General features: G+C 36.9%; 1 protein-coding gene across 1 annotated transcript in view; it reads right to left on the reverse strand.

Moving 5' to 3' along the window:
• CCDC7 (coiled-coil domain containing 7) overlaps nt 1-27,830 on the reverse strand; it is a 443,154-nt gene that overhangs the window by 321,593 nt on the left and 93,731 nt on the right. The window contains exons 12-13 of the mRNA XM_044226418.1: nt 11,439-11,524; nt 9,442-9,496 (exon numbers count right to left, since the gene is read on the reverse strand). Coding sequence (XP_044082353.1) covers nt 9,442-9,496; nt 11,439-11,524 — 141 coding nt within the window. The remainder of the gene's footprint in view (nt 1-9,441; nt 9,497-11,438; nt 11,525-27,830) is intronic.

Here is a 27,830-nt window from a genome sequence, read left to right on the forward strand (position 1 = left end):
TTTATCCAGCAAGACTGACATTCAAAATGGATGGAGAGATAAAGAGTTTCCAAGACCGGCAAGGCTTAAAAGACTATGCAACCACCAAGCCGATACTGCAGGAAATATTAAGGGGGGTTCTATAAAAGAGGAAAAATCCCAAGAATAGCATTGAACAGAAATATAGAGAAGTCTACAGAAAGAAAGACTTCAAAGGTACCTCGATGTCAATAAAAACGTATCTATCAATAATCACTCTCAATGTGAATGGCCTAAATGCACCCATAAAACGGCACAGGGCTGCAGATTGGATAAAACGACAGGACCCATCCATATGCTGTCTACAAGAGACCCATTTTGAACCTAAAGATACACACAGACTGAAAGTGAAGGGGTGGAGAAGCATCTTTCATGCCAATGGGACTCAAAAGAAGGCTGGGGTAGCGATTCTCATATCAGATAAATTAGACTTCAAACTAAAGACTGTAGTCAGAGATACAGAAGGACACTACATAATACTTAAAGGGACTATCCACCAAGATGATCTAACAATTGTAAATATCTATGCTCCCAATATGGGAGCAGCCAATTACTTAAGAAAACTGTTAATCAAGATAAAGAGTCCTATTGATATGAATATACTAATCGTAGGAGATCTTAACACGCCTCTTTCAGAATTAGACAGATCATCGAAGCAGAAAATCAATAAAGAAACAAGAGCATTGAATGACACATTGGACCAGATGGACCTCATAGATATATACAGAACATTCCATCCTAAAACAGCAGAATACTCATTCTTCTCAAGTGCACATGGAACCTTCTCCAGAACAGACCACATACTGGGTCACAAATCAGGACTCAACTGATACCAAAAGACTGAGATTATTCCCTGCATATTCTCAGATCACAATGCTTTGAAACTGGAGCTCAATCACAAGGAAAAGTTCCGAAGGAACTCAAACACCTGGAAGCTAAAGACCACCTTGCTTAAGAATGCTTGGATCAACCAGGAGATCAAAGAAGAACTGAAACAATTCATGGAAACCGATGAGAATGAAGACACTTCGGTCCAAAACCTATGGGATACAGCAAAGGCGGTCCTAAGGGGAAAATATATAGCCATCCAAGCCTTGCTCAAAAAAATTGAAAAATCCAGAACACACCAGCTTTCTCTACACCTTAAAGAACTGGAGGATCAACAACAAATCAAACCAACTCCACACATAAGAAGGGAAATCATCAAGATTAGAGCTGAGATCAATGAGGGAGAAACCAGAGATACAGTAGAATGTATCAATGAAACTAGAAGCTGGTTTTTTGAAAAAATCAATAAGATCGATAAGCCACTGGCTACACTAATCCAAAAGAAAAGAGAGAAAGCCCAAATTCATAAAATTATGAATGAAAAGGGAGAGATCACAACTAACGCCAAGGAAGTAGAAACAATCATCAGAAGTTTTTACGAACAGTTATATGCCAATAAGCTTAGCAACCTAGATGAAATGGATGCATTCCTGGAAAAATATAAACTACCAACATTGAACCAGGAAGAAATCGACAACCTGAATAGACCGATATCTAATAACGAGATTGAATCAGTGATCAAAAACCTCCCAAAAAACAAGAGCCTAGGACCTGACGGATTCCCTGGGGAATTCTACCAAACCTTCAAAGAAGAAATAACACCTATTCTCCTGAAGCTGTTTCAAAAAAATTGAAGCAGAAGGAAAACTTCCAGACTCTTTCTATGAAGCCAGCATTACCCTGATCCCCAAACCAGGCAAGGACCCTACCAAAAAGGAGAATTTCAGACCAATATCACTGATGAATATGGATTCTAAGATTCTCAACAAGATCCTAGCCAACAGGATCCAACAGCACATTAAAAAGATTATCCACCATGATCAGGTGGGATTCATCCCTGGGCTACAAGGATGGTTCAACATTCGCAAATCAATCAATGTGATACAACAAATTAATATGAGAAGAGAGAAGAACCACATGGTCCTCTCAATTGATGCAGAACAAGCATTTGACAAAATCCAACATCCGTTCCTGATTAAAACGCTTCAAAGTATAGGGATAGAGGGAACATTCCTGAACCTCATCAAATCTATCTATGAAAGACCCACAGCAAATATCATCCTCAATGGGAAAAAGCTTGCAGCCTTCCCATTGAGATCAGGAACAAGACAAGGATGCCCACTTTCACCACTCTTGTTCAATATAGTATTAGAAGTCCTAGCAACAGCAATAAGACAACAGAGAGAAATAAAAGGTATCCAAATTGGTAATGAAGAAGTCAAACTCTCTCTCTTTGCAGATGACATGATTCTTTATATGGAAAACCCAAAAGACTCCACCCCCAAACTACTAGAACTCATACAGCAATTCAGCAACGTGGCAGGATACAAAGTCAATGTGCAGAAATCAGTGGCTTTCTTATACACTAACAATGAAAATACAGAAAGGGAAATTAGAGAATCGATTCCATTTACTATAGCACCAAGAACCATAAGATACCTGGGAATAAACCTAACTAAAGAAGTAAAGGATCTGTACTTGAGGAACTACAGAACACTCATGAAAGAAATTGAAGAAGACACAAATAGATGGAAGACCGTTCCATGCTCTTGGATCGGAAGAATAAACATTGTTAAAATGTCTATACTGCCTAGAGCAATCTATACTTTTAATGCCATTCTGATCAAAATTCCACCGGCATTCTTCAAAGAGCTGGAGCAAATAATCCTAAAATTTGTATGGAATCAGAAGAGACCCCAAATCGCTAAGGAAATGTTGAAAAACAAAAATAAAGCTGGCGGCATCACCTTACCTGATTTCAAGCTTTATTACAAAGCTGTGATCACCAAGACAGCATGGTACTGGCATAAAAACAGACACATAGACCAGTGGAACAGAGTAGAGAGCCCTTATATGGAACCTCAACTCTATGGTCAATTAATCTTTGACAAAACAGGAAAAAATATACAGTGGAAAAAAGACAGCCTCTTCAATAAATGGTGCTGGGAAAACTGGACAGCTATATGTAGAAGAATGAAACTCAACCATTCTCTTACACCGTACACAAAGATCAACTCAAAATGGATAAAAGACCTCAACGTGAGACAGGAATCCATCAGAATCTTAGAGGAGAACATAGGCAGTAATCTCTTTGATATCAGACACAGCAACTTCTTTCAAGATACGTCTCCAAAGGAAAGGAAACAAAAGTGAAAATAAACTTCTGGGACTTCATCAAAATCAAAAGCTTCTGCACAGCAAAGGAAACAGTCAAAAAAACAAAGAGGCAACCCACGGAATGGGAGAAGATATTTGCAAATGACAGTACAGACAAAAGGTTGATATCCAGGATCTATAATGAACTCCTCAAACTCAACCCACACGAAACAGACAAACACATCAAAAAATGGGCAGAAGATATGAACAGACACTTCTCCAATCAAGACATACAAATGGCTATCAGACACATGAAAAAATGCTCATCATCATTAGCCCTCAGGGAGATTCAAATTAAAACCACATTGAGATATCACCTTACACCAGTTAGAATGGCCAAAATTAACAAACAGGAAACAACATGTGTTGGAGAGGATGTGGAGAAAGAGGAACCCTCTTCCACTGTTGGTGGGAATGCAAATTGGTGCAGCCTCTTTGGAGAACAGTGTGGAGATTCCTCAAGAAATTAAAAATAGAGCTTCCCTATGACCCTGCAATTGCACTCCTGGGTATTTACCCCAAAGACACAGATGTCGTGAAAAGAAGGGCCATCTGTACCCCAATGTTTATAGCAGCAATGGCCACAGTCGCCAAACTATGGAAAGAACCAAGATGCCCTTCAACGGATGAATGGATAAGGAAGATGTGGTCCATATACACTATGGAGTATTATGCCTCCATCAGAAAGGATGAATCCCCAACTTTTGTAGCAACATGGGCGGGACTGGAAGAGATGATGCTGAGTGAAATAAGTCAAGCAGAGAGAGTCAATTATCATATGGTTTCACTCATTTGTGGAGCATAACAAATAGCATGGAGGACAAGGGGCGTTAGAGAGGAGTAGGGAATTTGGGTAAATTGGAAGGGGAGGTGAACCATGAGAGACTATGGACTCTGAAAAACAGTCTGAGGGGTTTGAAGTGGCGGGGGGGTGGGAGGTTGGGGTACCAGGTGGTGGGTATTATAGAGGGCACGGCTTGCATGGAGCACTGTGTGTGGTGAAAAAATAATGAATACTGTTTTTCTGAAAATAAATAAATTGGAAAAAAAAAGTCAAAAAAAAAAGGATTTATAATATGAGACCACATACCTAAAACAGGGGAGAGTGAGACAGTAAGCAATGGGTTCCAATTTAAGTGACCATCAACTTCATAAAGATTGTTACATGCAATGTTCTGCACAAACCTAATGGCAACCCCAAACCCAAATCCAGTAATAGATATGAAAAGAAGGGGTGTGTATGAGCCAGGCACAGCTGCTCAGAGGGTGCAGATATGTACTTGTCCTCTGCAAGAATCAGGAGATGAAGTGTTGGCATTATTTCCGCTGGTTTTCTGGGGAGGGGACCCGCAGTTTTGGGAGTGAGGCAGTCTCAGCTGGAGGGAGGAGTGGCATGGTGTAGTCATGTTAGGTAGTGAATACTAGTGCCTGGCTGGTTCCTGCATGTAGCATGTGATTATTCTGTGGGATGGGGAAGAAAATGGCACCTGCTAGCTCCCTTTTTTACTGTAGAAGTTCCTCAGTGAACTCTGGGATTACTAACTAACTTTCCCTCCTGTATGTCCCAGATATTTTTGAAACTGCTGCTGCTAAGCTGTATCTTCCTTGCAATTGTGCTTTCTCTTTAAGCCTGGGGACTCGGCTTCCTAATATCCTCTAGGTTCTTTTAGAGTGGAGCTATTTTGAAAATTCTAGGGTTTAAGAAACATAAAGAGAACGAAATCCAAGTATATCAGTAAATAAAACCAATAAATGACTAAGGATAGCTAGAGCTAAAGGGATCAGAGAAAAACTATAGAAACAACCAAAAAACATATAACAAAATGGCAATAAATGTACATCTATCAATAATTACTTTGAGTGTAAATGGATTAAATGCTCCAATCAAAGAACATAAGGAAACAGAGTGGATATAAAAACAAGACTCATCTATATGCTGTGTACAAGAAACTAAATTCAGACCTGAAGAAAGCTGCACATTAAAAGTGAGGGAATGGAGAAACATTGTGCAAGTGGATGTCAAAAGAAAGCGGTAGTAGCAATACTTATGTCAGACAAAAAAGACTTTAAAACCAAGACTCTAATGAGAGAAAAAGAAGTACACTATATAATAATAAAAGTGGACAATCTAACAAGAAGATACAATTATAAATTTTATGCACCCAACATGGGATCACCTAAATACATTAAACCATTAATAACAAAAATAAAAGATCTAATCCATAGTAAGAAGAGGACTTTAACACCCCACTTACATCAATGGACAGATCACCCAAACAATATCAACAGCGAAACAGTGATTTTGAATGACACACTAGACCAGATAGGATTAATGGATGTATTTAGAAAATTCCATTTTAAACAGCAGAATACATATTCTTTTCAAGTACATATAGAACATTTTCCAGAATATACTACATATTAGGCCACAGACAATTTTCAAGAAATTTGAAAAGACAAAAATAGTACTCTGCGACTTTTCTGACCACAATGTTTGAAACTAGAAATCAACAACAAGCAAAATCTGGAAAGACTACTAATATATGGAGGTTAAATAAGATGATACTGAACAATGAATGGGTCAACCAAGAAGTCAAGGAAAAAAATCAAAAACTACATGGGAGACAAACGAAGTGAAAACAGAACAGTTCAAAATCTTTGAGATGCAGCAAAGGCAGTTCAAACAGGACAGTTTATAGCAATAAGGCCTACCTCAAGAAGGAAGAAAATTCTCAAATAAGAAACCCAACCCTACCCTTAAAGGATATAGAAAAAGAAGAACAAATAAAACCCAAATCCAACAGAAGGAAGGGAATAATAAAAATTAGAGCAGAAATAAATGATACAGAAATTTTAAAAACTATAGAAAAGGTCAATGAAATCAGGATCTGGGTCTTTGAAGAGATGGACAAAACTGGTAAACCTCTAGACAGAATCATGAAAAAAAGAGGACTCTAATAAAACAAAATCACAAATGAAAGAGGAAAAATAAAAAATGATGCCACAGTAATACAAAAAATTATGAGAGAATATTATGCAAAATTATATACAAACAAATTGGACAACCTGGAAGAAATGGACAAATTCCTAGAAACATATAACCTACCAAAAATGAAGTAGGAAGAAATAGAAAATTTGAAAACAGTGATTACCAGCAAAGAAGACAAATCAGTAATCAAAAAAAAATCTTAACAAAGAAAAGTCCAGGATCAGAGGACTTCACAGGCAAATTCTAGCAAACATTTGAAGAAGGATATTTCTTTTATCAAACTAACCCAAAAAAATAGAAGACAAAGGAATGCTTCCAAAGTCATTCTATTAGGCAAGCATTATCCTGATACCAAAACCAGGTGGATACCACAAAAAAAAAAGAACTATCACCCAATATCTCTGATGAACACAAATGCAAAACTCCTCAACAAAATATTAGTAAACCAAATTCAACAATATACTAGAAACATCACTCACCACAATCAAGTTTTTGTGCAATGCGAAGTTGGTTCAATAATTTTGTGATGCATGACATCAATAAGAGAAAGGATAAAGACCATGTGATCATTTCAATAAATGCAGAAAAAGCATTGACAAAGTATAACATCCATTCATGATAAAAACCCTCAACAAAGTAGTTTAACAGGAACATACCTCAACATAAAAAAGGCCTTTTATGAAAAACCCGCACAACATCATACTCAGTTGTGAATAACTGAGAGTTTTTCCCCTAAGGTCAGGAACAAGACAAGGCTGTCCACTTTCATCACTTTCACTCAACACTGTACTAGAAATACTAGCTGAAGTAATCAGACAACAAAAACAAATAAAAGGCATCAACTGTTAAAGAGGAAAAAAATTTCACTATTTGCAGATGACGTGATACCATATACAGAAAACCCAAAAGACTCCACAACAAAATTACTAGGACTGATTATTGAATTTAGTAAAGTTGCAGGGGATACAAAATAAATGTATAAAAAACCATTGAATTTCTATACATTAATAATGAAGCAGTAGAAAGAGAAATTGAGAAAATAATGCCATTTATAATTATACTAAAAACATAAGATACCAAGGATAAATTAAAGAGGTGAAAGACCTATATTCTGAAAAGTGTAAAACATTGAGGAAATTGACAATGGACACACAGAAATGGAAGGACATTCCATGCTTATGGCATGGAAGAAAAATATTGTTAAAATGTCTATACCAGGATGCCTGGGTGGCTCAGTTAAGCATCTGCCTTTGTTAGTTAGGCTCAGGTCATGATCTAGGGTCTTGAGATAGAGTCCCACATCAGGTTCCCTGCTTAGTGGGGAGCCTACTTCTCCCTCTGCCTGCCACTCCTCCTGCTGTGCTCTTTTTCTCTCTCTCTGACAAATAAATAAAATCTTTTTAAAAATGATAATAAATAAAAATAATAAAATAAAATGTCTATACTATCCAAAGCAATCTACAGATTTAATCCAATCCTTATCAAAACACCAATAGTATTTTTTTAATTTAATTTTAATTTTTTAATTTGATTTATTTTTTCAGTGTCCCAAGATTCATTGTTTATACATCACACCCAGTGCTCCATGCAATATGTGCCCTCCTTAATACCCACCACCAGGCTCACCCAACCCTCCACCCCCATCCCCTCCAATACCTTTCACAGAACTAGAAGAATGTTAAAATTTGTATGGAACCACAAAAGACTTCAAATAGACAAAGCGATCTTAAAATTGAAAAGCAAAGCTGAAGGTATCACATTTACAGATTTCAAAGCCATAGTAATCAAAAATATATGGGAATGGCACAAAAACAGACACATAGATCAATGGAACCGACTATAAAACACAGAAATAGGCTCCATAATTATAGGCTTATAATTATAATTATGATAATTAATTATCAATTAATCTTTAACAATACTGTTCTATAGAAAAATAAAATGGTAAATGTGGTAGGCAGAATACTAATTCTAATATGGCCAGCATGATCTCCATCCCTGTAGTTATGCTCTGAATAATCCACTCCCTTTGAGTATGGGTGGGACCTGTAATTTGCTTCTAGTCAAGAGAAGATAGCAAAGTGATGAGATGCTACTTACTTTATTAGATTGCAGCATATTGCTAAAGTGATGAGATCTCATTCTCATGATCATGTTATATTTAAGACTCTGTCTTAGCAAAAAAGTGAAACCTTTGGTTGGCCTTGAGGAAGAGGCAAGCAGCTGTGATATAAACTACGTATGGAAAAGGTCCCAAGACCAAGTGCCTCAGTCCTAGGAAGGAACTGATGTTTGCCACATGAGCTCCATCCACATGAGCTTAGAAGGGTACCCTAAGAGAATGGAATAGAGCTTATCTAACACCTTAATTGCCTTGAGTGAGCATAGGACAAACTAGGACATAGGTAAGTAAGTCTGCTCAGTCTCTTAACGCACTCAAATCATGAGGTGATATAAGTTGTTTTAAAAACTGAAAAATTTATGGTAACTTGTTATGTAGAAATAGAAAATTAATACCATAAAATTTTATATTCAATATCTCAAGGATACTCTCATTTTCTTGCCAAATTTATGTTACCTGATTCTTACAGAATTCAGGTGTATGCTTGTCCAGCCATTCCCTGAAATGAGTGGTATGATGCTCTGGCAGTTATTAAAAAAAGTTAACATGTACACACACACACAAAAATAAAGGTATTCCAATGCCAAGATGAAATAAAAGGTTATTTACATTTCACTGAATCACATAAAAAAGCATGGGCTCTATATTTCACGATTTAATTTTTTCTTATTTGATTTTTACACCTCTTATAACTTGTTGAGATAGAGAAGATATTGTTTTACCCATTTTAGTGACCAAAAATACAAACTTTAATAAGTAGGTTAAGGATACTTGTCCAATGTCACAAAACTTAACAAGACCCTGTTATGACTCCCAGTAGGATCTTTTTCCTCCATGATATTACCTGTAGTTGAGTGACCCATGGTGATTTTCATAACCTTGACAATAAACATGCTTGGATTTACCATTTTATTTTCTGGAACTTACTGAGAAAAACCAACCAATAAGGAAGAACTACCTCAGAAAGAACTTTAATACAGACATAGAAACATACACACATACACATACACATCCCTATGTTCACATGCATACTAATGTTGTCTGCACATATAATTATCAGAGAATATCCTAATTAAATTTAGATGCATAGAGAAAGTATGTGTCTTACTTGGACTTCAAGAAAATCTCCTTTTCTTTTAAGATCTCTGACTAGAGACTTCTTCCTGTTATTAAAAAGATTTAAAAAAATAAAAAATAAAAAATAAAAAATAAAAAAATAAAAAGATTTTTAAATATATCATGATATTTTAAATTGCATGGCTACTTTGATTTCTTTGGTACTTAAACCATTTTTAAATAAAATTCCTCAGGAGAAATTCTTATTTTTAAGAATCATAAATCCATAGAAGTGATAAATAATTGAATAACATTTCTCAAGCTAATTTCTCATTGGTATGATTAAAATATGGAAGTGGAATAAGGCAAGGATTTTCAAAGTACATTGATCATTTTTTCCTCTATGGTCATCTTTTCCTAAGTTTTCATTTAAATTCCAGTTAGTTAATATATAGCGTAATACTAGTTTCATTTGTACAAAGCAGTGATTCATCATTTCCATTCAAACACCCAGTGCTCATCAGTGTACTCCTTAATCCCCATCACCTATTTAACCTATCCCCTTACCCACTTACCCTCTGGTAACCATCAGTTTGTTTTCTATAGTCAAGAGTCTGTTTCTTGGTTTGCCAACAACGCAAGAAACAATAGGTGTTGGCAAGAATATGGAGAAAGGGAAACATTTTTACACTACTGCTGGGAATGCAAAGTGGTGCGGCCACTCTGGAAATCAATGTGGAGGTTCCTTGAAGAGTTAAAAATGGAACTATCCTATGATCCAGTAATGCTCTAGTAGGTATTGACCCAAAGAATACAAAAATACTAATTCAAAGGGATACATGCACCCTGATGTTTATAGCAGCAGTACCTACAATGGCCAAATTATGGAAACAGCCCAAGTGCTCACTGACTGATGGATGAAGAAGATGTGATGTATGTATATAGATATACAAGTGCACTTGTGATGAGCAGGGGGTATTGTATGGAAGTGTTGAATCACTGTATTATACACCTGAAACTAATATTGCATTATATATCAAATAACTAGAATTTAAATAAAAACTTAAGATGACCAGAGAGGAAAAAAAGATCAGTGCACTTTGAAAATCCTTGCCTTATCTCACTTCCATATTTTAATCATACCAGTGAGAAATCAGCTTGAGAAATGTCATTAATATACACACTGGAACACACACTGGAATATTACTCATACATTAAAAGAACAAAATCTTGCCATTTGCAATGATATGAATGGAGCTAGAGAATATTATGCTAAGCGAAATAGGCTAGACTAAGTACCATATGTGGAATTTAAGAAACAAAACAAGCAAAAAATTAAAAGGAAACAGGGTGGTCATCTTTTCTTTTCTGAGACAAAGTTCAAGACTGTCCATTGAATTTCTTTTCAGAATTTGTGAAATTCTATAAAGATTGAATTGATAGTTTCTTATTTTTTTATTAAATTGATTTATTTATTTCCAGAAAAACAGTATTCATTATTTTTTGATAGTTTCTTTTTAAAATTATATATTTATATTAGGATTTGACTAAAGCAAATTCAAAATGCAAAAAGAAAATTTTATATTACTAAAGAAAATATTCACTTAATAAGGCCACTTACAATAATCTACATGTATGAAAAATAGATGATTGATTCTACATAATATGTATAATCAAGAAGTACAGTTTTAAAAAAAAAAAAAAGAAAGAACAGCCCAGAATAAAGAGTTAATGTACAAATCACAAATCATTAGCCAAACCATCATGGAAACAATGTAAATCCTTTGTCCCTAAAATGATTTTCAGATTTAATTCTGTTTACTTATTCCTTAATATCTTGTGGTTCATTCTCCCCTTCTAAACCACCTTTAGTTCTTTGTTTTCCCCTTCTCAGACCACTTCCACCATCATATCCTGGTCTGTCTATAAAACTATGTATTACATAGTGTTATATATCTTTTAGAAGTGGTTAATAAGTTATGTTTACATGACCTTAAATTATTTGTATAAAAAGAAAATATAAATTAGCAAGGAAAAAGACTAACTTACTCTTCTGAATCCTCGGGTTTTCCTTTGTCTTTTTTCTTCTCAGTTTTTACAGTTTTCTTTGTCCTATTGTATGTAGACTTTGTTTTCTGTGTAATTTTATATAAGCCAGAAAGAGTTAATGAAATAATAAATTAGAGGGAAATAGAAGATAATATACATTAATAAGGTTTCAATTTGACTTTGAGAATCAGCGTGCTACCTTTCAAGGAAAACTATCTAAATAGAAGCAAAACAAAATTAAGGAGATAGTCAAAATGTTTCTTATGGCAATTTACTGAATATAAATTGTATTTAAGCTAATACATATCAAAAACTTAAGTGCCCCTGACAAATTATAGCCTGCTTCTCCCTCTGGCTGCTGCTCTCCCTGCTTGTGCTCACTCTCACTTTCTGACAAATGAATAAATAACATCTTTTTTAAAAATGGATAATTAAGTAACTAGGGAAACACTACCAAGTTATGGTAGACACAGGATATTTGTGCCCAGTATCCTTTTTTCTACCTTTTGTTAAGAAACAGCACCACATTTTAAAGCAGGTTCTGCACCTCCCCCATCTCAAACTGTACTGGTGACATTTGACCTAAGCAAAGCCAATAAGATCCTATCACCTAAAACTTGACTATTTTGGAAGAGAAGCAATTGGAGCTGAGTAATTCCAGAGTCAGTACCCAAAGTGATGGGGGATGAGGGAATAGCCATAAGCTCCTTCTCTAAAATTCTCTGAAAGTATAGAAGTAGAGGATGTCCATGAGCTCCTATTATTTTGACTCTCAGAGTTGTCCTGGTTCTAGCCTTCACCAAACATACTGCTCAATTTTCCTTCAACTCTTTGAATTACCATAATACCCATCTAATGAATTTCTTGTGTTATGTAGAAAGATTTAGATTTAGATTTGCGTTATGTAGAGAATTTTAGATGTCTTGAAGATGCTGCCACAGTTTCTGATTTTGCATTCTTGTGTTATTTCTTTAGGTTTTGTGTCTCTAAACCACAGTTATTCTGCTCAAAAAATTGGATGTACCCCTATGTTTACTGCAGCATTATTTACAATAGCCAAACTACGGAAGCAGCCCAAGTGCCCATCAGTAGATAAAAAGGGTAAGGAAGATACAGTACACATTACAATGGAATATGGTAACCCTAACCCTAACCCTAACCTACAGGGTTAACTATATTTCAATTTAAATTGAAATTTTATTATTGTATTAGCAGTTATATGTCAACTATATTTCAATTTTAAAAAATGGTTGTCTACAAAAAAATACATTAAAAGAGATAATTAAGTTGGGAAAGTAAGCCTCCTTTGGAAGAAAATGGCTATATTTGTTATTCGAATTCCTGAGCTTGACATAACTCTATAGCCAATATTCTCTTCCTATCAACCTATTACACCAACACTCTTCTCTGATCTTTTAAGATCTCTTCATCACTACCTTTGTGTGGATATAATATTACTACTACACATGTAATAATGCTCCTTCCACATTTCTCCTTCACATTTCCCCACAATGACCAGAAATGCTTCAAGTAATTTCCAATGATAGAAGTTAAGAGTAGTCATTCATTGATTATATCTTACATATGTAAAGTATTGGAAATGTGGCCACTGAATTTAATATATTTTATTTTCAAATTTTCATTTAAATCTGTTAACATATAATGCAATATTAGTTTCAGGTGTAGAATTTAGTGACTCATCACTTACATACAATACCCAATGTTCATCGTGACAATCATGACAAGTACCCTACTTAACACCTAACATCCATTAAACCCAGCTGAGGAGTGAAGCAGTAGTGATGTGCAGGAATGAACACAAAAACAGAGGTATAATCTATCAACAAGCACCAAAGTGTCTATAAATCAAACAAGAAAACCATGTTGTATCGTAGACCACATATTGAAGAGGCCCAGATAAAAATCTTTGTTCTATAGAGCAGAATAACTGTGGTTTAGAGACACAAAACCTAAAGAAATAACACAAGAATGCAAAATCAGAAACTGTGGCAGCACCTTCAAGACATCTAAAAATCTTCCAAGTTTTTTAAATGTAAATCTAATGCATGATTAAAGTACTGCAAAATTCCTACACTTGGCCAGACTATTCAATTATTTAATATTATAATTTACTACTCTTTATTTTTTAGTTTTCTACTTCTACTTGGAACTATATATAAATGAAATTATTCCTAACTGAACATATGTGACAGCCCTGATCTTATATTGAACACTTGTGTAGGATCACTGTTTCTCTAACTGATTAAGCAGCAAATTTCCTGGTCCTCCTTCTGCTTCCTCCTCTAGTAAGGAAGAAATAGCAAGAAACCAAAATTAATGAATTCAAGAGTACTTTCCTTTCTTTATGTTGACCTTACAATGAAACATACAGTTTATGAATTTAAATGGTTAATAAAAATTTATTTCTAAGTCATTTGATGTTGTCTATAGTTTGACTTTTATAAGCTATTTTTTAAAAGCAAAGGAGAAAAAAGCAGACAAATTTTATCCTCTACTTGGTATAGTGAATCTGTACACATACATTATATAACTGCTAATACAATAAAATGTATATTTGAGGAGGTGGAAGAGAAGATGGCAAAGGCGTAGGAAGACACCAGACTCATAACAAACACAACTAGAAAACTATCAAACTGATAAGGAAAATCTGTGTTCTAAGATAGCAGACCAAGCCAGTAGGGGAAGGCCAGTCCCTGCCCCAGGGCCCTTCCAGGTTCTTCTTCTGGCTCAGCTTGCTGTGCATGCCAAAATTGCCAGGTATATGGAAGAAGTATATAAATTATCTCCCTTGCTTTTGCTCAGGGCTCTGACCTTTGGAGATCACTCTCTCTGAGCCCGCCAGTGTCAAATAAACCTCCTATCCTCCAAGATCGCCGAGTGCCATTTAGTTCTTCTGTCAGGCAATCCAGTCCAGGTTCCCTAACAAAAATCATCCTAAATACCCCAGAAATTATCATGAAGGCTAACAGAACAAACTCCTCAATGGGAGAGAAGAAGCCACATCAAAGAAGTTAAGAAGTAGGAAGACATGGTTTGGGGGAGAAACATGATAAGGGAGCAGAAGGCTAGCTGAGAACAAAACAGAAGCTGGCACCCTACACTGCCCACCCCCTCCATGTGATATGTGCGACATTCCTCAGATACTCCTGGCTGCCCTAAAGCTAAGGAAAGGAAAAACAAATAGTGAATTAATAGAGATCACAGTCCTGCAGGACAGGAATCTCCCTCAGTTCACAAATGTCCTAGTGATTTAAAAGGAAGAAGTTTCTTATCAATAGCCTAATTTCCAGAGACCCATAACTCAGTTTCCTGAAGCCCTAACATCACACTCCCCTCCATAAAGTTGAGGGAGGCTGAGGCAGAAAGAGATGTAAATAAAAATGAATTTTCTTAAAACCCACATTGATAAGGATGTGTGATAAGAGGAATGTAACATTCCTCCAGGAAGCTCCCAACTATCTTACTGTAAATGCCTTACTAGAAGGAAAAACCTTAACTTGACAAACGGCAAAACTTCCGGTATTCTGTGTGTCTTCTTTAACATATGAAAATTCTATCAAAATCTCCCTTTTCCTTAACTGCCCCAACTGCACAGTATACGATCACCACCCCTCACAACCCCACTGCAGCTCTCTCTGCCCATGGGTCCTGGCACCATACTTTAATAAAATCACCATTTTTGCAATAAAGACATCTCAAGAATTCTTTCCTATCAACCTCAAACCCTAACATCTTCCCTACATCAAAACAGGCTTTTGGTGCTGCAGAGAGGAAGGAGCTGTGGTCACAGAGAAAGGCCAGTGAGAGAGGAGCACACAGGGGATGCACAAGGAAAACATTTCTCAAAGCCACTGGCTGGGAAAACAAGAGGGGCAGATTTTCATGAGCTCTTGCAACAGATAGGGCTTAAAGACTGGAGCGTGAAAGGTCACCAGGATTGGCTGGTATAGACCCCAGTGGTCATTGCCCTACTCCTGGAGAAAAGCCAGTCAAATGACCCAGGGACAGATGGTGTGGAAACAGCAATCTGAAGAATGCCTGGAGGCAGCACTTACAGTGATGCCTCTCTGGGGTCAAAGGAGCTGACTGGTACCATTTCTCTCCCCCACCCCTCATCATAAACACAGAACCACCTGAAATCAGCAGAGCAGCAACACTAGCTGCCTAACCTGCTTATAGCAAGTACTACACCCCTGCACTCTGGCACTCTCCCCTTTTCTATCAAGTTTGCCTCAGTTCCAGTGGAGAGGGCCCCTCCCCTACCAGCAGAAACCCCTACCCAGAGCACATCTCCCAGCCGGAGAGCCTGTGAGGCTTTCAGTTCTAGTGGAAGTAGTATCAGGTCTCATTTAACAAGCAGACCAGAGCAAGCCTTGTTAAAATTCACCATATTCTGGCCAAGGACCAAACACTGCCAATTGCAGGTGAGGACAGCCTCTTCAGATGATTGGCCTAAAGGATAGAGCAGCCAAAATACAGCAGCAAAGCACATGTGGCACACACCAGAGACATTCCCTTGAAGTGCCAGGCCCTGGGCACTATTATATCTCTTCTTCATAAAGCCCTTACTCTCAGGAGCAGGAAACATAACTGGATTTTCTAACACAGAGAAGGCAGACACTTAAACAAAATACCAAGATGGAGGAATTCATCCCAAAAGAAAGAACAAGATAAGGTGATGGCCAGAGATCTAAGTAAAACAGATATATGTAACATGCCTGATGGAGAATTTAGAACAACAGTCAAGGATACTCACTGGGCTGAAGATAAGAATGGAAGTCTTCAGGGAGGCCCTTACTCCAGAGATAAGAGTTAAAAAGAAATCATTTAGAAATGAAAAATGCAATAACCAAGATTAGAAACAGACTGGATGTAATGAACACAAGGCTGGAAGAAGCACAAGAAAAATTAGTGAAACAGAGGGTAAGATAATGGAAAAAAATGAAACTGAACAAAAGACAGAAATAAGAATTACGGAACATAAGAACGGTGACTCCACCAAACATAACAGTCATATTATGGGAGTCCCAGAAGAAGAGGAGAGAGAAAAGGAGGCAGAAATTTTATTTGAGAAAATAATGGTTAAAAACATCCCTAATCTGAGGAAGGAAACACAAATCCAGATCCATGAGGCACAAAGAACTCCCATTAAAATCAATAAAAGCAGGCCAGCAACACCAAGACATATTGAAATTAAATTTGCAAAATACAGCAATAAAGAAAAGCAGTCTAAGAAAGCAGGAAGACAAAAGTCCCTAACTTATAAGGAAGGACACATAGGGAGAGAAGGAGATTTTTTTAAAAGAAACTTGGCAAGCCTAAAGAGTGTGGCATGATATATTCTAAGTGCGGAACAGGAAAAATCTGCAGCCAGAATATTCTATCCAGTAAGGCTATCATTCAAAATAGGAAAGAAAAAGAATTTCCTAGAGAAACAAAAATCAAAGGAGTTCATAACCACTAAACCAGCCCTGCAAGAAATATTAAAGGGAACTCTCTGAATGGAAAAATATCCAGAAACACTGGTACTACAATGACACCAAATTCATACCTATCAACAATTACTCTGAATATACATGGACAAAACACTCTAATAAAAAGACAAAGTATGTCAGAATGGATATAAAACCAAGACCCATCTATATGGTGCCTGCAAGAGACTCATTTTAGAACTAAAGACATCTAGAGATTGAAAGTGAGGGGATGGAGAAACATTTACCATGCAAATGGAAGTCAAAAAAAGCTGAGGTAGCAATATTTATGAGACAAATTAGATTTTAAACCAAAGACTGTAACAAGAGATGAAGAAGGAAATAATCAAGGGGACTATCTAACAAGAAGATCTAACAATTGGAAATCTTTATGCTTCCAAGGTGGGAGCACCCAGATATATAAGACAATTAATAACAAACATAAAGGAAATAATTGATAATAATACAATAATAATAGGGAAGCTTAACACCTTATTTACATCAATGGACAGATCATCTAAGCAGAAAATCAACAAGGAAAAAATGGCTTTGAATTACATATTAGACCAAATGGACTTAACAGATATATTCAGAACATTCCATCCCCAAGCAGTAAAATACACATTCTTTTTGAGTATACATGGAACACTTTCCATAATATCACATACTAGATCACAAATCAGACCTCAACAAGTACAGAAAGACTGAGATCATACCATGCATATATTTTAACTACACTGCTATAAAACTTGAAGTCAACAACAAGAAAAAATTTGGAAAGACCACAAATACATGGAGGTTAAACAATATGCTACTAAACAATGAATGGGTCAACCAGAAAATCAAGAAAAAAATAAAATAAAAATTTGTGGAAACAAATGAAAATGAAAACACAATGGTTCAAAGCATATGGGATGCAGCCAAAGTGGTCCTAAGAGAGAATTATATAGTAATATAGGTCCACTTCAAGGAGGAAAAATCTCAAATAAACAAACACCAAAAGGAAATAGAAAAAGAACAACAAATGAAGCCTAAAGCTAGCAAAAGGAGGGAAATAATAAAGATTAGAGCAGAAACAAATGCTATAGAAACTAAAAAAAAAAAAAAAAAAAAAAAAAAAGATCATTGAAACAGTAGCTGGTTCTTTGAAATATTTAATAAAAGTGATAAACTCCTAGCCAAACTTATCAAAAAGAAAAAAGAAAGGACCCAAATAAATAAAATGACAAATGAGAATAGAAATAATAACTACAAAATATAAAAACACAATTATAAGGGAATATTGTGAAAAACTGTATGCCAGTAAGCCTGAAAGAAACAGATAAGTTTCTAGAAATGTATAAACATACAAACTATCAAAACCAAAACTGGAAGAAATATAAAACTGAACAAACCATGAGCAACAAAGAAATTGAATCAGTAATAAAAAATTTTCCAAGAAACAAAAGTCCAGGGCCAGATGGCTTCAATGCAAATTCTACCAAACATTTAAAGAGAGTTAATATCTATTCTTCTCAAACTATTCCAAAAAAAAAGGAAGGAAAACCTCCAAATTCATTCCATGATGCCAGTATTACCCTGGTACCAAAACTAGATAAAGATTCCAATAACAAAGAAAACTACAGGCCAATATCCCTAATGAACAAGAATAAAAAATCCTCAATAAAATACTAACAAATGAAATCCAACAGCACATTAAAAGAATCACTCACCAAAATCAAGTGGGATTTATTCCTGGACTATAAGGGTGGTTCAATATTCACAAATCAATCAGTGTGATACACTACATTAATAAAAGAAAGGATAAACAATATGATCCTTTCAATAAATGTAGAAACAGCATCTGACAAAGTACAACATCCATTCTAAAAATCCTCAACAAAGTAGGGGTAAAAGAAACACACCTCAACATCATAAAGGCCATATATGAAAAACCCACAGCTAATATCATTCTTAATGGGGGAAAAAATGAAAGCTTTTATCTACAGTCAGGAAATAGGGATCTCCATTCTCACCACTGTTATTTAACATAGTACTGGAAATCCTAGCTACAGCAATCAGACAACAAAAAGAAATAAAACGATCAAATCAGCAAGGAAGAAATCACGGTTTCACTATTGGCAGATGACATGATGCTCTAGATAGAAAATCCGGAAGACTACACCAAAAAAATTGCTAGAACTGATACACAAATTCAGTAAAGTTTCAGGATACAAAAATCAACAAAGAGAAATCTGTTGCATTTCTACATGTCAGTAGTGAAACAGCAGGCAGAGAAATCAAGGAATCAATCCCACTTATTATTGTACCAAAAACCATAAGACACCTAGGAATAAACCTAGTAAGTAAGAAGTAAAAGAGCTGTATTCTGAAAACCATAAAACACTGATGAAAGGGGTGCCTGAGTGGCTCAGTGGATTGGGCCGCTGCCTTCGGTTCAGGTCATGATCTCAGGGTCCTGAGATCAAGCCCCGCATTGGGCTCTCTGCTCGGCAGGGAGCCTGCTTCCTCCTGACTCTCTGCCTACTTGTGATCTCTCTTTCTCTGTCAAATAAATAAATAAAATCTTAAAAAAAAAAACACTGATGAAAGAATGTGAAGATGACACAAAGAAATGGAAAGGCATTTCATGCTCATGGACTGGAAGAACAAACATTGTTAAAATGTCTATATTACCCAACGTGTTCTACACATTTAATGCAATTCCTATCAAAATACCAATAGCACTTTTTACAGAGTTAGAACAAACAATCCTAAAATTTGTGTGGTACAAGAGACTCTGCATATCTGAAGCTACTTTGAAAAAGCAAAGTAAGTCAGGAAGCATCACAATTCCAGACTTCAAGCTCTATTACAAAGCTGTAATCATCAAGACAGTATGGTACTGGCTCAAAAACAGACACACAGATCAATGGAACAGAACAGAAAACCCAGAAATGAACCCATAAGTACATATTCAATTAAGCTTCAACAAACCAGGAAAGAATATCCTATGGAAAAAAAGAGTCTTCTCAACCAATCATGTTAGGAAAACTGGACAACAGCGTACAAAAGAATGAAACTGGACCACTTTCTTACACCATACACGAAAGGACTAAAGGAATAGGATTAAAGACCTAAATGTCTAAATGTCTAAAGACCTAAATGCCAAGAAATCATCAAAATACTACAGGAGAACACAGGCAATAAACTCTTTGACATCAGCTGTAGCAACTTCTTACTAAATATGTCTCCTGAAGCAAGAGACACAAAAGCAAAAATAAACTATTGGGACATCAAAATAAAAAGCTTTTGCACAGAGAAGGAAACAATCAACAAAACTAAGAGGTAATCTTTGGAATGAAAGGAGGTATTTTCAAATGACATATCTGATGACAGGTTTAGTATCCAAAATATATAAAGAATGTGTAAAACTCAATACCCAGTTAACAAATGGTCAGAAGACATAAATAGGTATTTTTCCAAAGAAGATACCCAGATGGCCAAAAGACACATAAAAACATGATCAACATCACTCATCATCAGGGAAATGCAAATCAAAACTGCAATGAGCTATCACCTCATATGTGTCAGAATGGTTGAAATTAACAAAAAAGGAATCAACACACATTGGCAGGAGATGAAGAAAGGGGAACCCTCTTGCACTGTTGGTAGGAATGCAAACTGGCATAGCCACTCTGGAAAACAGTATGGAGGTTCCTTAAAAAGTTAAAGATAGAACTATCTACTATCCAGCAATTGCACTATTAAGTATTTACCCAAAGAATACAAAAATACTAATTCTAAGGGATACGTGTACACAGATTATCAACCAATAGCCGAATTATGGAAAGAGTCCAAATGTCCATTGACTGTTGAATGGGTTAAAAAAAAGATGTGTGTGAACACAACACACACACAGAGAGAGAGCGAGAGAGAGAGAGAAGCATTACTCAGCCATGAAAAAGAATGAATTCCTGCCATTTGCAATGACATGGATAGAAGTAAAGAATATTGCTAAGCAATATAAGTCATAAGGGGTGCCTGGGTGGCTCAGTCAGTTAAACATATGCCTCCAGTTCAGGTCAAAATCCCAGGGTCCTAGGATCAAGTCCCATATTGGGTTCCCCGCTGAGTGGGAAGCCTGCTTCTCCCTCTCCCTCTGCTGCTCCCTTTGGCTTGTACTCTCTCACTCTCTCTCACAGAAATAAATAAAATATTTTTAAAATAAGAGAAAGACAAATATCATACGACTTCACTCATATGTGGAATTTAGGAAACAAATGATCATAGGGGGAAAAAAGAATGAGGAAAACCAAGAAACAGACTCTTAGCTGTACAGAACAAATTGAGGGTTACCAGTAAGGGTGGGTGGGGGAACGGGTTAAGCAGGTGATGGGGATTAAGGAGTTTACTTGTTATGAAGAGCACTGGGTGTTATATGTAAGGGTTGAATCAGGAAATTGTACACCTGAAGCTAATATCACATTGTATGTTAACTGGAAATTTTTTAGGACTTAAAAAGAGATAAAATATATTTTAAAACTCTAAATTATTGAAATTTTAATAAATAAATATTTGGCCTAGAAATGTCTTTCAGAATATTTAAATTTTATGTCCATTTTTCATAGTACCTTTTTGGTTTTAATAGCTAATATGGTAATTTAGAAAATAGCTTTATTTTATTTTTTAAGGCACAGCTGTTAACTATTAATATCAAAAATGTATTATAGGGGGAGGAGTCAGGATGGCGGAGAAGTAGCAGGCTGAGACTACCTCAGCTAGCAGGAGATCAGCTAGATAGCTTATCTAAAGATTGCAAACACCTGCAAATCCATCGGCAGATCGAAGAGAAGAACAGCAATTCTAGAAACAGAAAAACAACCACTTTCTGAAAGGTAGGACTGGCGGAGAAGTGAATCCAAAGCGACGGGAAGATAGACCCCAGGGTGCGGGGCCGGCTCCCGGCAAGCGGCGGAGCAACGGAGCACAAAATCGGGACTTTTAAAAGTCTGTTCCGCTGAGGGACATCGCTCCGGAGGCTAAACCGGGGCGAAGCCCACACGGGGTCGGCGTGACCTAGGTCCCGCGGGGTCACAGAAGGATCGGGGGTGTCTGAGTGTCGCAGAGCTTGCGGATATTGGAACGGGAAAGCCGGCTGCAGAGACAGAGCCGACAGTAAGCTCGCAGCTCGGAGTTGCCTTGAACCGGTCGCAAGCTGGGTGAGCTCGGAGCGCGGCCGGAGGTTAGGCAGACGCGAGTTACTGGGAGCTGTTCGCTGAGGGCGCACAGGGGAGCAGGGCCCCAGGCTCTCGGCTCCTCCGGGCCCGAGACCAGGAAGCCGCCATTTGTATTCCCGTCCTCCGGAACTCTACGGAAAGCGCTCAGGGAACAAAAGCTCCTGAAAGCAAAGCCGAGCAGATCACTCAGCCCGGCCCCTGGTAAGGGCGATGTAATTCCGCCTGGGGCAAAGACACTTGAGAATCACTACACCAGGCCCCTCCCCCAGGAGATCAACAAGAAATCCAGGCAAGACCAAGTTCACCTACCAAGGAGTGCAGTTTCAATACCAAGGAGAGAGCAGCAGAATTCCAGAGGAGGAGAAAACAAACCACGGAACTCATGGCTTTCTGCCTGTGATTTTTTGGTCTTGCAGTTAATTTAATTTTTTTCTTTTTCATTTTTTTTCTCTTCTTCTGCTAAAATTTTTTATAACTTTTACCCTTTTCTTTTTTAACGTTTTTGAACTAGATTATCTAATATATATATATTTTTCTTTTTTATACTTTTGTTTATTCATTTTCTTTTTTTTTAATTCTTTTTTTTTCTTTTTTTTCTTTCTTTCTTTTTGAACCTCTTTTTATCCCCAAATCAGAAGAGATCCTAATCTCTTCAATCTTTTTTTTTCTTAATTCTTTTTTAAATTCTTGATTGAATTTTTAATTCAATCTCTTTTTTTTAATTCTTTTTTTCTTTTTTTTTCTTTCTTTCTTTTTGAACCTCTTTTTATCCCCAAATCAGAAGAGATCCCAATCAGAAGAGATTGGGAGATCCCAAAAAAGGAGATCCCAATCAGAGGAGATCCCTCACCCAATCGTGAGGGGGGGAGAAATCCCCCCTCACGATTTGGGATCTCTTCTGATTTGGTTAAAGCATATTTTCCTGGGATTGTTGCCACCCTTTTAGTATTTTACTTGCTCCTTCATATACTCTTAGCTGGACAAAATGACAAGGCGGAAAAATTCACAACAAAAAAAAGAACAAGAGGCAGTACCGAAGGCTAGGGACCTAATCAATACAGACATTGGTAATATGTCAGATCTAGAGTTCAAAATGACAATTCTCAAGGTTATAGCCAGGCTTGAAAAAGGCATGGAAGATATTAGAGAAACCCTCTCCAGAGATATAAAAGCCCTTTCTGGAGAAATAAAAGAACTAAAATCTAACCAAGTTGAAATCAAAAAAGCTGTTAATGAAGTTCAATAAAAAATGGAGGCTCTCACTGCTAGGATAAATGAGGCAGAAGAAAGAATTAGCGATATAGAAGACCAAATGACAGAGAATAAAGAAGCTGAGCAAAAGAGGGACAAACAGCTACCGGACCATGAGGGGAGAATTCGAGAGATAAGTGACACCATAAGACGAAACAACATTAGAATAATTGGGATTCCAGAAGAAGAAGAAAGAGAGAGGGGAGCAGAAGGTATACTGAAGAGAATTATTAGGGAGAATTTCCCCAATATGGCAAAGGGAACGAGCATCAAAATTCAGGAGGTTCAGAGAATGCCCCTCAAAATCAATAAGAATAGGCCCACACCCCGTCACCTAATAGTAAAATTTACAAGCCTTAGTGACAAAGAGAAAATCCTGAAAGCAGCCCGGGAAAAGAAGTCTGTAACATACAATGGTAAAAGTATTATATTGGCAGCTGACTTATCCACAGAGACCTGGAAGGCCAGAAAGAGCTGGCATGACATTTTCAGAGCACTAAACGAGAAAACATGCAGCCAAGAATACTATATCCAGCTAGGCTATCATTGAAAATAGAAGGAGAGATTAAAAGCTTCCAGGACAAACAAAAACTGAAAGAATTTGCAAACACCAAACCAGCTCTACAGGAAATACTAAAAGGGGTCCTCTAAGCAAAGAGAGAGCCTACAAGTGGTAGATCAGAAAGGAACAGAGACAACATACAGTAACAGTCACCTTACAGGCAATACAATGGCACTAAAATCATATCTCTCAATAGTTACCCTGAATGTTAATGGGCTAAATGCCCCAATCAAAAGACACAGGGTATCAGAATGGATAAAAAAACAAAACCCATCTATATGTTGCCTCCAAAAAACTCATTTTAAACCCGAAGACACCTCCAGACTTAAAGTGAGGGGGTGGAAAAGAATTTACCATGCTAATGGACATCAGAAAAAAGCAGGAGTGGCAATCCTTATATCAGATCAATTAGATTTTAAGCCAAAGACTATAATAAGAGATGAGGAAGGACACTATATCATACTCAAAGGGTCTGTCCAACAAGAAGATCTAACAATTTTAAATATCTACACCCCCAACGCGGGCTCAGCAAACTATATAAACCAATTAATAACAAAATCAAAGAAACACATCAACAATAATACAATAATAGTAGGGGACTTTAACACTCCCCTCACTGAAATGGACAGATCATCCAAGCAAAAGATCAACAGGGAAATTAAGGCCTTAAATGATACACTGGATGAGATGGACATCACGGATATATTCAGAACATTTCATCCCAAAGCAACAGAATACACATTCTTCTCTAGTGCACATGGAACATTCTCCAGAATAGATCACATCCTCGGTCCTAAATCAGGACTCAACCAGTATCAAAAGATTGGGATCATTCCCTGCATATTTTCAGACCACAATGCTCTGAAGCTAGAACTCAACCACAAGAGGAAGTTTGGAAAGAACACAAATACATGGAGACTAAACAGCATCCTTCTAAAGAATGAATGGGTCAACCGTGAAATTAAAGAAGAATTGAAAAAAATCATGGAAACAAATGATAATGAAAATACAACGGTTCAAAATCTGTGGGACACAACAAAGGCAGTCCTGAGAGGAAAATATATAGCGGTACAAGCTTTTCTCAAGAAACAAGAAAGGTCTCAGGTACACAACTTAACCCTACACCTAAAGGAGCTGGAGAAAGAACAAGAAAGAAACCCTAAGCCCAGCAGAAGAGAAATCATAAAGATCAGAGCAGAAATCAATGAAATAGAAACCAAAAAAACAATAGAACAAATCAACCAAACTAGGAGCTGGTTCTTTGAAAGAATTAATAAAATTGATAAACCCTTGGCCAGACTTATCAAAAAGAAAAGAGAAAGGACCCAAATAAATAAAATCATGAATGAAAGAGGAGAGATCACAACTAACACCAAAGAAATACAAACTATTATAAGAACATACTATGAGCAACTCTACGCCAACAAATTTGACAATCTGGAAGAAATGGATGCATTCCTAGAAACATATAAACTACCAAAATTGAACCAGGAAGAAATAGAAAGCCTGAACAGACCCATAACCAGTAAGGAGATTGAAACAGTCATTAAAAATCTCCAAACAAACAAAAGCCCAGGGCCAGATGGCTTCCCGGGGGAATTCTACCAAACATTTAAAGAAGAACTAATTCCTATTCTCCTGAAACTGTTCCAAAAAATAGAAATGGAAGGAAAACTCCCAAACTCATTTTATGAGACCAGCATCACCTTGATCCCAAAACCAGACAAGGATCCCATCAAAAAAGAGAGCTATAGACCAATATCCTTGATGAACACAGATGCGAATTTCTCACCAAAATACTAGCCAATAGGATTCAACAGTACATTAAAAGGATTATTCACCACGACCAAGTGGGATTTATGCCAGGGCTGCAAGGTTGGTTCAACATCTGCAAATCAATGTGATACAACACATCAATAAAAGAAAGAACAAGAACCATATGATAGTCTCAATAGATGCTGAAAAAGCATTTGACAAAGTACAGCATCCCTTCCTGATCAAAACCCTTCAAAGTGTAGGGATAGAGGGCACATACCTCAATATCATCAAAGCCATCTATGAAAAACCCACTGCAAATATCATTCTCAATGGAGAAAAACTGAAAGCTTTTCCACTAAGGTCAGGAACACGGCAGGGATGTCCATTATCACCACTGCTATTCAACATAGTACTAGAAGTCCTAGCCTCAGCAATCAGACAACAAAAGGAAATTAAAGGCATCCAAATTGGCCAAGAAGAAGTCAAATTATCACTCTTCGCAGATGATATGATACTCTATGTGGAAAACCCAAAAGACTCCACTCCAAAACTGCTAGAACTTATACAGGAATTCAGTAAAGTGTCAGGATATAAGATCAATGCACAGAAATCAGTTGCATTTCTCTACACCAACAACAAGACAGAAGAAAGAGAAATTAAGGAGTCAATCCCATTTACAATTGCACCCCAAACCATAAGATACCTAGGAATAAACCTAACCAAAGAGGCTAAGAATCTATACTCAGAAAACTATAAAGTACTCATGAAAGAAATTGAGGAAGACACAAAGAAATGGAAAAATGTTCCATTCTCCTGGATTGGAAGAATAAATATTGTGAAAATGTCTATGCTACCTAAAGCAATCTACACATTTAATGCAATTCCTATCAAAGTACCATCCATCTTTTTCAAAGAAATGGAACAAATAATTTTAAAGTTTATATGGAACCAGAAAAGACCTCGAATAGCCAAAGGGATATTGAAAAACAAAGCCAAAGTGGGTGGCATCACAATTCCGGACTTCAAGCTTTATTACAAAGCTGTCATCATCAAGACAGCATGGTACTGGCACAAAAACAGACACATAGACCAATGGAACAGAATAGAGAGCCCAGAAATAGACCCTCAACTCTATGGTCAACTAATCTTCGACAAAGCAGGAAAGAATGTCCAATGGAAAAAAGACAGCCTCTTCAATAAATGGTGTTGGGAAAATTGGACAGCCACGTGCAGAAAAATGAAATTGGACCATTTCCTTACACCACACACAAAAATAGATTCAAAATGGATTAAGGACCTCAATGTGAGAAAGGAATCCATCCAAATCCTTGAGGAGAACACAGGCAGCAACCTCTTCGACCTCAGCCGCAGCAACATCTTCCTAGGAACATCACCAAAGGCAAGGGAAGCAAGGGCAAAAATGAACTGTTGGGATTTCATCAAGATCAAAAGCTTTTGCACAGCAAAGGAAACAGTTAACAAAACCAAAAGACAACTGACAGAATGGGAGAAGATATTTGCAAACGACATATCAGATAAAGGACTAGTGTCGAAAATCTATAAAGAACTTAGCAAACTCAACACCCAAAAAACAAATAATCCAATCAAGAAATGGGCAGAGGACATGAACAGACGTTTCTGCAAAGAAGACATCCAGATGGCCAACAGACACATGAAAAAGTGCTCCATATCACTCGGCATCAGGGAAATACAAATCAAAACCACAATGAGATATCACCTCACACCAGTCAGAATGGCTAAAATCAACAAGTCAGGAAATGACAGATGCTGGCGAGGATGCGGAGATAGGGGAACCCTCCTACACTGTTGGTGGGAATGCAAGCTGGTGCAACCACTCTGGAAAACAGCATGGAGGTTCCTCAAAATGTTGAAAATAGAACTGCCCTATGACCCAGCAATTGCACTACTGGGAATTTACCCTAAAGATACAAACGTAGTGATCCAAAGGGGCACGTGCACCCGAATGTTTATAGCAGCAATGTCCACAATAGCCAAACTATGGAAAGAACCTAGATGTCCATCAACAGATGAATGGATCAAGAAGATGTGGTATATATACACAATGGAATACTATGCAGCCATCAAAAGA

This window comes from Neovison vison, chromosome 12 (genome assembly GCF_020171115.1).
Source record: "Neovison vison isolate M4711 chromosome 12, ASM_NN_V1, whole genome shotgun sequence".
NCBI lineage: Eukaryota > Metazoa > Chordata > Mammalia > Carnivora > Mustelidae > Neogale > Neogale vison.